We start from the raw sequence: 12,411 nt of genomic DNA, 5'->3' as shown, positions 1-12,411 counted from the left end.
GTTGTGGTCCAGATGCAATGCTCCTACGCTCATAGCCACTACCAACTCAGCTTTCCTCTGCAGAACTGTTCAATTCTGGGTGAACAGGGAATGTCAAGTCTATGAAGGGGCTAGACTAGAGGACAGGATCGTTTCCTGGAGAGGTAGGGAAGACTCAGATTGATTTAACTGGTTCGATTTCCTTTAAACTGACTCCTGCTAGTACGGAAGATCTGATTGGTGCATGGGCCTAATTGATCTAATTTGTGCATGGGCTCAGATGTTTCAAGATACACGAAAAGTGTAGATGCAGCCCAGCCTTTTTATTTTTATGATATACAAAAAAGGGAGGGAGGTCAGAAATGAAGAGAGATACAATCTACTGTAAATTATCTAATTAATGTCAAGAAACACTTAATTTAGTTTCTGTTTAAGCTATTGCTATAAACTTTCTAGTTTTGAATACAATATAGAAAGGATTGCTTTACAGATTGTATTTTCCTATATAATTTTGCTCTTTCTTGGGAAATTAGATGATTGAGCTCACCTCCTAGGTACTAATATTGCTCCAAAATAATATCCTGTGACTTGAAGCAGTGAGGGTCATTGGATGACCTAGCTGGCACTGAACTGTCCTCAGAGTAAGATTCAGATATCAGAAAAAGCTCTGCTGCAGGAAATCCTTAGACTGAGATTAGGAAGTCACGAGGTCAATCTCTGAGAAATTCCCATGAATCTATGTGTATGTCAGATTTGTGCTCTCTCTTTCTACTCTGATGAATGTCATGCCAAATAACAAAACTTAAAACAACATAATAAAAAGTCAAACAGGTGTATCAAAGGAGAGATGTGGCTTTAAAGATTACCCCTCAAAGGAAAGATGTGGCTTTATGAATTTCCTAAAGAGTGGGGATCAAACACAACTGTATTTTGCAGCCTGAGAAAATGTCTCTTACCTTGTCAACAAAGGATCAGCTCCTTGTCTACCCTAATTTCTTAGCAGGAGATGCAGGCTCTCAAGAAGGCCTTAAGTCATTTAGCATTCAGCCAGCAAGAGGAAACTAGAAACCAAGTTTCGGGTTCCCCAAGAACAATCCATTCTTGGTCTCCAAATTATTGCCATGTTATAATAGGATTGGACTTTAAAATAAAAAAGAGGCTGCATGCCCAAGAGCTATTAGCTGGTGATCAGAAAGGAGAAGCTGAGATGGATAAGACGAACGGAAGGCAGGCCTTCTCTAATGCTTTGCTCAAGAATGTAGATGAAAATATTATTTATTACAGTCCATCTTCCTTCCAGGATTTCTAGGTTGTATATAAGGGGGAGTCCTTCCTCCAATTTTTCCTCACAAAAACCTTGTGAGGTAAGTTGGGTTGAAAAAGATTGTCTGGTCCAAAGGCACCTAGAGAACTTCCATGGCTGAGAAAGCAATTAAATATGGGTTTATCCCCCTAGTCCAACACCTTGATGGATATTTTATACATGGAATAATTGGGTTATGATAGTAATTGGGACCAGGACTGCCATTGTTAAACAATGCGGTCATGAAGCAACTTGTCACATGACTGTATTACTTAGTGACAACCATCTTAGCAGTCCTAGTTGCTGCTGTATGCCTGAGGTGGTCATTAAGCAAGAAGAGGCAAGAGTCTCAGGTAAAGAGCCTGGGGTTGCTGTGGGACAGGGGTGGGGTGTCATAAGTGAATGCAGTTGAGGGGCTGGGAAGGCCAACACAGATTACACGAAACTTAGGAGAGGGTCTATGTAGGCCATGTACAGATAGGTGCTTTGGAGAAAAAGTGGGATTGATTTACCAGAGCGACTTGCAATCCCTGCCAACTTCCCTATTGATTTTGCTTGGGTGAAGCTGGCAGGGAAGGTTAAAAAAAACCATGTGATCACATACCTGAAACTCCCTGAGATGTTGTAATCATAAGCTGGGCACCTGACTGCCTGGCCTGCAATTATGTGACTGCAGGGGTGCTGCAATGGATGTAACTTTGGGGACTGGTTGTACGTCCATTTTTTTCAGCACTGCCATAACTTTAAACGGTCACTAAACAACTGGATGGAAATCAAGAAGTATCTGTATTTATTATATGCTAAAATATGACGCAGAGGCAGTTTGCTGAAGCGCTAGAGGTATTGACTAGAAACTGGGAGACCGGGTGTTAGTTCTGCCTTAGGCACAAAGCCAGCTGGGTGACCTTAGGCCAGCCACTTTCCCTTAGCTCTAGGAAGGAAGCAATGGCAAACCTTGTCTGAAAACCTTGGCCAAGAAAACTGCAGAGACTTGCCTTTGGCAATTGCCAAAGACAATACTGATCTCGAGGCACCCACAAAATACATAAAATATATGAAAAGAACACTGGAGTTCTGAACAAAACACCAGTGAGCAAGGGTTTCTCCGGAAAGCCTTGTGAGAGATCCCATACAGATATGTTACATTTGTGACTCCGAGACTCGAACTACCTTTCCATTTACCTTACGGGAAACATTAGCTCAAATGGTCTTACCAAGCTTTGGACTGAATAAGATCCATTTTGTCTCATAAGGTTTTATCTTCTGGACGTGTTGTGGGAGTGTCATTTAAGGTACTGGAAGGTGTTTGTGGCATGCAGAGAGGTCTGTATCTGTTTAGGACAAAACACGTTTGATTCCCCATGACGGATCTCCCAAAACAGGCGGCAACAGACTTTTTCAGCGATGGCTGTTCGATTTGGGGTGGCCGAAAGTCATTTCCGTCGTCCAGTTCCTTGTTCTTTTCTTTCCCAGGTTAAGTAGATACATATTGTGAGGCCGCCCAGAGCTTAATTTGTGTCCTCAATTAACTGGGAAGTTTGTTTTATTTAATTAAACGTAATGAGGTTTACATGCCATCGAAGTCGATCGTGACTTTCAGTCCCAAAAGAGCTGTTTTTCATAAAAGAAAATTCATATTTACCTTCTAAGATAGTATCGACACTCCAAGCAGCAACCGGGCTTCGTGGAAGAAAGTTTGGGGAGGGGGGTGATTATTTTTTTTGTACCACCTGGGCGGCCAATAAAGAAATGCAATGAAGAACAAGGGGAGGGGCTTCTTATTTGCATGTTTCCGCCTCCCTTCCCATTTCCGATTTGCCTTCGCCTTCGAGAGGCGTGCTTAAGCGCCTTGCAACTCCTTTCTCTCGAATGTCATTGGTCCAGCGACATCAGTCGTCAGCGTGCCCCGCCCCTCTTGATAAAATGTCAATGATATTCTGGAACGCCCAGACGCCGATTAATGTTGTGATTGGCGGAGCGAGAGGCTTCTTAATATATTCGTAATCGGGGATCCGGTTGCTCTCAAATCGTTCCGGGCCCGCCCTGGGAAACACCTGCTACCGCTCCGAAGCGGGACTGCCGGAGTGCTTCGGGCTAAGCTGGTCCCCTCGAAGTTACTCGCTTCCAAAGACTTTTGGCATCCTTCAAGTAACTCGGAACGCTTTCGCTTCCTGTTTGAGGTTCTTGGGACATTTGATCCACCGAAGGACGAAGTATGGACAACGGGGGAGGGAACGAACTGCGGCTCTTGCCTCGATTGTGCTGCCCAGAAAAGGGGCCGAACGGCTACGGCTTCCATCTACACGGGGAGAAGAGCAAAACGGGCCAGTTCATCCGGTTGGTGGAGCCCGATTCCCCGGCCGAGCAATCCGGTCTGAAGGCTGGGGACCGCTTGGTAGAAGTGAACGGAGACAACGTAGAGAAGGAAAGTCACCAGCAAGTAGTGAACCGCATCCGAAATTCGCCCGGGTCGGTGCGCTTGCTGGTGGTCGACTCGGAGACCGACCAGCATCTGCAGAAGCTGGGCCTCCAATGCCGCGAAGAATTCATTCGCGGGCTGCCTGAGAAACCCGAGGCGAGGAGCGGCGAGCAGGAGGCTGCCCGGCAGGACCAGAACGACATGAAAGCGGATGGAGAGGAAAACCATCACGCTGCCCAGCGGGTAAAAGTCTAGGTCTCATTCCGAGGTGGGGTGGGGTGGGGTGGGGAGCTTACCGATGCAGGAGGTCGAAAGGTTGATCTGCAAACGCGCAAGGCAGAAATTCAACTGGCCAGGACTTCCCATCACCGAATCCGGTCAGGGCTCACTTCTTTGGGTTGTTTCCTCCCCCCCCACCCCCGCCTTTGCGTGAGGTTTTTCGAACGTGGCACTGCGGTGGCCGGCGGAACTACCTTACACCTGACTGAATTTCTGCCAATCACTATGTTAAAAAAAAAAAAGCACAAAATCTCTGTTGGATGTGGGGGGGGGGGATAAAGGAAAACTAGGCTAATTATACAATTAAGTGGGTTGGGCGAGGATTCCTCACGGGAAGAACCAAGAAAGCACGTTAACAACTGTTTAGTGTGTGTTCCCAAGTGTGTGTTCCCTTGCCGTGCACATCTGGCACGGCAAGTAGGTGCGCCTAGAAGTAGTAGGAAGGAGCGAATGAAAAGTTTTCGCCTTTTGTTGATGAATGGCAAAAACCCAAGTCCCAACCCCCTTCTTGATCTGTAAATCCGCTTGGTGCGATATGGAGAAGGTGGTTTCTGTTTGTGATCGACAAACTGCGTTACTATTTAAAAGGCAAAGAGTAGCCATGTTGACTGGAGAGGGAGGAGGAGGAGGAGGAGGCGGCGGAGGGAGAGAAACCCAAGTGAAAGCACCAAGTTCTGTTGTGACCCTTTCTCCCCCCCACCCCGGCCACCCCGATCCGGGAAAGCTGTGGGTGGTTTCCGCCGGGTGAGAGCCGAGCGTGAGTCCTGCTGGCAGCCGCACTGTTGCGTAGCGCTGCCCTCGCCTCGGGGCTTGCGGAGAAGCTGAGAGTAGACTTCGGTGGAAAATGTAGGAGACGAGGCTGTGCAATGTGAGCCCGGCCAGTCTCGGGTGTCTGCTGCCTTCTCAGACTTCAGAGATACAACCCCCCCGTGGGAAGAGAACCGGGCATTCCTGTGACCCGGAGGCCCACATCTAGTTCGGGGTGTTCTTTGAAAAGATCGGGGAAGGGGGCGTTGTCAACGTCTCCCAGTGTTAGATCAGCCAAGCGGAAAGAACGCTGGAAGAATTTGGGCTTCGCTGCTTGATCGCGTCAGTGTTCCCCTGTACCTGAATTATGAGATTAAGTGGTGCCTGGTACTCTTTGTAACGACTCCGCCTCCCCTGTAAAACTTTTTTTTTTTTTTGAATGGTACACATCAAAGCTGAAATCCTCTTGGACCAACCTTCTTCAATCTGCTCCATTCCCAGATGTGCCAAAGCTACATTTGGGAATTGTGTTCCGAATTCGAGGGAGTGTGTGCTATTAAAAAAAGGCCAGAAGATACTAGAAAAAAAATGGGGTGTTGCCTACACTTAAATCACCCGTGGGGTGCTTTACTCCACAACTGTAGTTAGGTCACTTTATTTTACTTCATTATGTCATCGCATTCTATCAAAAGTAAAGGTGCTTTTATGTGATAAATGGGGCTGCCACCTTAGGTTCATGTATGCTAATTTCTTTCCTCCCTTGCTACTTTGCTAAATCAAAAGATAAACTCATTAATTGTTTTAAACAAAGCTTTAAAAATAATTAGCACCTTCCTGCACACTTCTTAAACTCTGGAAGGCATAGAATAAATCAAATCAAGTACTTACTGCTTATTGAGCTACCATAACCTGGTATTAAACATTTGGTGAATTTTTAATTGTCTCAGTGAAACTGGCCCCATCTTGAGGCCAGCAGGGCACAGAGAACTTTGAAGTTTTAAAATCAGAGGGGTAGAAAAAAAAGAAACCCAGTTATCTGAACAAGAGGCTGGAATTGTTGCTTCTTGAAACTAAATCTTGTTTTCCTCCCCATTTTTTAAACATAAACCTGTTCAATTTTTTTTCATTTCCCTAGATAATTTAGTGAGCTCAGATCTTTTCTGCTTTTATATCTTTTGGATTGATTTATAGAGAAATTAAATCTGTCCCACTGATCTGAGAGGTAGATTTAATTTCAAGACATGTAGGACCAAGGATTTGCTGGTCACAACCCATATATGTGAACTTGAGGAAGAAGATGGTTTGGTCAACTTGCTGAAACTTGAAGCTAAGCTGACTTTGGGGAGAAGGTTCAACCAATGGGTGCTGTAACCAAAAAGGCCCTGTTTGCTATAGCCACGAGCTTAGCCTCTGCTAAGGATAAACCATTATATCTTTAGGAGATCATACTTTAGGGACCAACATGCTCATTCAACTATTGAGGCCTCACAAGTTTTTTTTTACTGATAATTAACATGGATTAATAAGGTTTTTTCCACAGCCTCCAAATATATAAGAAAGAAGATAATGATAAAACAGTTCTTTTACTTTAAAATCCTATTAAAATAATTTTGACTGAGAAGTATTTCTCTATCTTGGAAATCTACAGTGTTGTTTCCACTGAGGTTCCGTGGTGGATACAGGTCTGCTTATAGATTTGTAGTGGTGCATTTTGTGACTTCCCCTGTTAACAATCAACTTTTGAGGGAGAGATGGTGGGTTTCTGTTTTTTATGAACCTTTGTTGAGATAGCTCCCAAAACAAATGTAGCGATTCACTGAAACCATTAAATTGAGTTTTAAAAACTGAAGCAATCAAAGAAAGGTTGCCAATAAAACCAGCAATTAGACCATTGTCAGGTCAATGGTAACTCCCTTTATATTCCAAGACTTTGCTCTTGTGCTGCTTTCTGTTTCTGATTTTGCTTGAAAGGAGGCTTAGGAATATGGATATGAACCCTTGTTGAAAAGCTTGTTGCAATGCAGGGTAATATGCATGTGACCCTTTATGTTTGAAAGGATTAGGGTATTTGAAGTCCCGGATGTGAGTAGACCAAGCAAAAGGCAGGCCCTTTGGAGCTCTGGCCAATACTGAGAATGTGTTGCTCAAACTGGACTTAGAGCAATATGACCAGCAACAACCTTCTGTGAAATAGAGAAGTAATTTGCCTAAAGAAAAAAAAAAATAAGGGAAAGCTGTACATATAGGGAATGTAGAAAAGAGTGAAGTACAGGCTTCCCATGAACAAATCAAGTGATTGCGATAAGTGCTGTAATACAAAGCTTGATTAGATTAGTTTAAGTTATAAATGTTGGCTGTGGGGTGAGTAAATACCTGACTTTGACTGGATTCATATTTGTAGAGAAATGGATATATAGATAAAGGCCAGCAGGGACGTTCGAAATGTACAGCAAATGTGGAATTAGAAAGGACACAATTTGGACTTGAGTCAGCTTTGCTGGAATGTTTAATACAGGTGGGCAGTCTGGTACTTTTTAAATATTTTAAATATTTCGGACCACAGCTGCCACAATCCCTACTAGAGTAATCTTGCCTATACTCCAAAAGGTTGGGGAAGGGAACAGATTTGGCATTAACTGAAGGGATCCCAGTCATCCAGAACAACAGTTCTCAAGTTGCAAATTTGGACCTGTCACTGAACCTCGGCATTGGCCAAGTTGGCTTCTAAACATTCCTGCTTCTTCATTCTTGATTTCAGTCTAATATAAATCCTTTGCCACATTCCTACCCATTCTGCATTCTTGGCTGCAGCATAGATTGACTGATTGATTATGGGCCATCAAACCAAACTCTTAGCAACAACACACTGGTAGGTAGATTTTATCTAGGAATAGATTTTCTAGTTCTATTAGTACCAATATCAGCTCCAGTCGCAAACATACAACTGTATGCCTGTTCAATGTGAAGACCATATCTAAGTTGAATTGATATTTTAAGATTTAAGAAGTTTAGATGCCTTCCAATCAGTTTAGATGATATGGACATTTTAGTGCATTTGAGAAACTTCTCCCCCCAGTTTGGAAATCCAAATGAAACTGACCTGATTTGACATCTTGATTTGAATGTGCAGATTGAATCAAACTGGTTTTTTTTCAAATTAGATGGACATTCAAATAGCAGATTTCCTGATTTGAATAGACACAAGAGTTAGTGAGAGTACACAGTGACATGAGAAGCTGCAGCGGCATGGAAAGTTGATGAAGAATTGGGGGAAGATACAGATGTAGAATTCAATACTTTTATCCCTCTGAATATTGTAATTAGGAACAGCCAAAGCAGAGGCTGTTTGATTGGAGCACGAAATCTTACAGACTCCACTATGATCTATTTTTTAAAAAATATATTAAAGAAATACCCTTAATATGCTACCGCCTATAATATCTCATTACAGTACCTTTTTAATTTGATGCCTGCCTCTTTGGGCTTGATAGGTTAGAAACCATATGCAAATCACTGGAAGCAGATAGTCAAATCTGCCTTAGTGAAGGGTTACTTCTTGGGGGGAGGCAAAGGGAGAGGATTCTCGCCATTGCCAACAAGCAGTGTTGATTATTTGATTATTTGGAGCTGCTAGGCACCTGGAATTTTGAAAGTGCATTATGGGCGTTCTCATAAAATGGCTGCTAGGGAGGGGATGAGCTAGCCCACAAACACCCATTTACGGGAAGGTTGCAGGAAAGCAAATGTGGTACATTTGTTCCCTGCAACATTTTTGACCCCTCCCCCCAATAAGCCTAAATTACTGCCTCATTTTCTCTTTACTCTGAGCATGCCAGTTCGTTTTCAATAAAGCAATGTCCTGCAGCTACTCGTCATTTTTATTTTCTAAGAAGTCTTCTGCGGGACCCAGAAAGCACGTCTGGGAGCTGTCAGCTTCCCATTTTTATTCCCCTTTGAAAGAGAAGATCGAGGAAGCAGGCAGGAATTTATTACTCTTTCTGCTCCTTCAGTGCTATTATGGGACAAAGTAAAACTATTTACTCACATTTGCCTGTAACAGGTAGTTCTGCTTACATGCCACAGTCCTTCTGAGAATTTTTGCTTTCTGTTGGATGTCTCTCTTGTGTCTAGGATTAACTTTGCACAAGAGAGCTTCATGCAGGTTCAGAATCCTACATTTCCTGGGAAGGCCTGCTTCCCAAGAAGGGATTGTGATAAGCTCCATATTCTTAACCTGGGTCGCTTTTATTGGGCTAGGTCAGTTGTATGTAAATAAAATCCATGGATATGCAGCTTTGTTATGCAACACCCTAAGAAAATTGCCCATGTACTAGGTAGGGTTTTGAAAACTGATCTATGAGAGGTAGCTAAATAGTTTACTAAATTCTTTTGCGGACTGACTGAAGAATAGAGATACAGCAGTAAGTCAATCAAGCTTTTCCTGGGATGTAAATGATTTAATAATACTTTTTTTTCCTGTTGGCAAAGATAGCTGCTTGTCACTAAGTTTTAAGAAGTCCATTTTTTCCCTGCTTATTCCTCTTCCTCTAATGGACCCCCAATTTATACAGTACACTTTTCATCTGGCAAGCATTAATTTCCACTGCTCCAATTGCAAGGTCTCTTATAACATTGGAAGTTGATTAGGGAAGAAAGGTATGTGAGCATTTTTAGCCTGTTCGTGTAGTGTGAACGTATTTCCAATGCGTGTGTTATTGAGACCCACCCTGAATTTTACTTAGAATTAATAAATGCATAATTTAAATAAAAATGGCATACACTGAGTGCATACATTGAGTTGTGTCAGCAACAGCCTTTCTTTCTTGTACTTTGGGTATGCTCTAGATAAGTGGACCTCAATTCTCAGAATTCTCAGTGATAACTTTGCTAACGGGGGAATTCTGGAAATTCAGATCCACGCATGTACAGATCATCCAAGTTGGGAATAGTTGTATAAACCATGATTTCCAAACCACAAAGTCTGGCTTCGTACAACATGCTGAACTCAGATCAAAGGAACCCTCTTTAAGGCTTACTATATAAAGCATGTCATTGTTTGTTCAGAAATGTGTGTGAAGCTGAGCATAGCTGGTAATTGATGTATGCTATCCAATACTAGGTTTCTTCAAAGTACCTCAGTCACCAATGGTCAGTTTTTGGGATGGTGAAAGTCCCAGAAGTCATCTTAACGTAGCATTTCTTAACTTCAGCAACTTTAATATGGGTGGGCTTCAGTTCTCAGAATTCCATAGCAGCCAGTCCACGCATTTTAAAGTTGCTGAGGTTGAAAAACACTGATCTAGCACACCTAATCCTTACCAGTAAGTAAGCAGAATTGTGTGCCTTTCCATCTTTCCTATTTTGACAACATGTTAGTATGGCTTACATAAGAGTAAGCATATTGCTTGTACTTGAAGGCGCTCCATTGCCATTTCTAATTATTCATGATAATTTTCTGTTTATGAATAATTCTTATTCAAACATTTAAGAAATTAAAAAACAATGGAAATGTAAAAGAGAAAAGAAGGTAAAACAAAAGTAACAAAAAACAAAAAAATAACAAAAAACACTAAAAAATAAATACCTGTCAGTTATTTCTAATTTTTTTTGCAGCAGTTACAAATACAGCAGTCACCATTTCTGCTTTCCTTTATTGCACATTGTAATTTCCTTCTTCCCATCAACAAAAAAATATAATTAATACATTCCAAAACCAGCAATTTGCTTTTATCCATTTTCAACAAATAAATCTGTAAAGTGTTTCTGTTTCTTTTTCCAGTAGCTGTAGTTTTCTCCTTAATCAAACAAGTCAATATAGCCATTTCTGCAAACTCAGCAATCTTCACAATCTATCCGTTGGTGCATTTTAATTTTGAATTTTTGTGCATATTGCTGAGTTATCATATGTAAAACCAATCGTCCATCAACCTTTTCTAGCTAAATGTCTGTAAATATTAATAAAAAATGTTCCAGTTTCATCTGAATGTTAATTTTTAAAACTCTCTGTACCATCATATCTATTAGCATCCAGTGTCTTTTCACTTTTTTTTTTACAAATACACCATACATGACAAAACGTTCCTTCAGTTTCACATTTCTGACAGTGATTAGAAGTACCACAGTACTTTCAGACAATTTCTCTGGTGTCAAATATCATTTTTTAAAATGTTTTCTTTTAAATAGTAAGATAATGTGAATTTCAGATTATTTAACCACATTTTCTCCAAATGATTCATTCGAATGTTATATAAATCAGAATTTTTTGAACTTAACATGATTTCAAATTCTGGTTTAAGTTAGCCAGAAATAGGCGCTGTTCAGGGTTATTCAGAGGCATTTGGCTTAATGAAATTATAAAGTATGGTTTAAGGGCTACAAGCAAAGTACCAGCAAAGGAATGGAAAAAAACGTCCAGAGCAGTTCCAGAGACAGGAAGTCTAGTCCTGCCAAGAATGTAATAAGGGTTAACGGAGAGGCAGTTTCTGTAAGCAACACCAGAATGCTTCCTTCCTGCCTTCCTTATAGGATTAGGCCAGTAATTTCTTCTAACAACCTGTTCTCCAAACTGCTTAGAATGTTAACAACCGGTTCTAGCAAATAGATACTGGTTCACAGTATACTGGTTCACAGCCTTGAGTTATTTGTAAAAACACACACATTCACATAGAATAGCTTGCTCTTTTGGGGAAGGTATACTTTTCTCCTTGGTAGTTCCTTGAGTAAAGTGTTGTTTTTCAGCTTGATTGTTTGCCTGGTGTTAATCCCTGCTTACTGGGGTGTTGGCTGCTGAAGGGGATGTGTTCGGGTCCTTTTGTTTCCTTCTTTGCTTTTTTATTTTTTGTTTTAAATTGAGTATAAATATGGTTTGTTTCTGGGTGTCTGTTGATGGCTGATTTGTTGAAATGCCAAGCAATTTCAGAATTCCTTAGTGTTTGGTGGTTTGGTGGAGTCAGTTTGGTGTAGTAGTTAAGGTATCTGCCTAGAAACCGGGAGACTGTAAATGTTAGTTCCATGTTAGGCATAAAGCCAAGGTGATGACCTTGGGCCAGTCACTTTCTCTCTGCCCTAGGAAGGAGGCAATAGCAAACCACTTCTGAAAAACCTTGCCAAGAAGACTGCAGGGACATGTCCAGACAATCTCCAAGAATTGGATATGATTGAAAGAAAAAAAAAAAGCTGTTCAGTTCCTCAGTTGAAGCTATGGGTGCCTAACATTTGGTTGGATCTACAACGTGATATATCAGGTTTGTGTGTTTTGTGGCATCTATAGAAGTATGGGAGGACAGTCTCCACAACTTTTGATATACCATTGTTCTTCTTTTGTGATTTAACTTTTCTTGATTAGGTCATTGGAGATTCTCCTGATCAGGTTGTCCAGTTTCTTTATTGGGTTGGTATTTATCGGGAGGTAGTCCTCCAGTAATTATTTGGTTCTTTGTATGTCTCGTCTCTTGTACATGATAATTGTAGTTTGACCTTTATCTGCTGGGAAGATGGTGATGGTTTGGTCCTTCCTTATGTTCCTTATGTTTCTTTCCTCAGCTTTGAATTGGTTCCGCTTTTGTGTTCTTCTGGTCTGTGGGATGAATGCCTACAGGGGTAGGATTCTACCAGTTCTGTCCGGCTCTGTAGTTCTGAAGAGCAGCAGACATAGAGCTGGTTCTATGTCTGCTGCTGTTTTGGC

General features: G+C 41.6%; 1 protein-coding gene across 1 annotated transcript in view; it reads left to right on the top strand.

The window, feature by feature from the left end:
- Positions 1 to 3,235: 3,235 nt before the first annotated feature.
- Positions 3,236 to 12,411, top strand: part of NHERF1 (NHERF family PDZ scaffold protein 1) — a 60,822-nt gene continuing 51,646 nt past the window's right edge. The window contains exon 1 of the mRNA XM_026667405.2: positions 3,236 to 3,944. Within this exon, the coding sequence (XP_026523190.2) occupies positions 3,498 to 3,944 (447 nt within the window). The 5' untranslated portion in view covers positions 3,236 to 3,497. The remainder of the gene's footprint in view (positions 3,945 to 12,411) is intronic.

This window comes from Notechis scutatus, chromosome 2 (genome assembly GCF_049901735.1).
Source record: "Notechis scutatus isolate UNSWTSFEM ecotype Mainland chromosome 2, rNotScu1.2, whole genome shotgun sequence".
In the NCBI taxonomy this organism is placed as follows: Eukaryota; Metazoa; Chordata; class Lepidosauria; order Squamata; family Elapidae; genus Notechis; species Notechis scutatus.
This window is presented reverse-complemented; position numbering and strand designations above follow the sequence as displayed.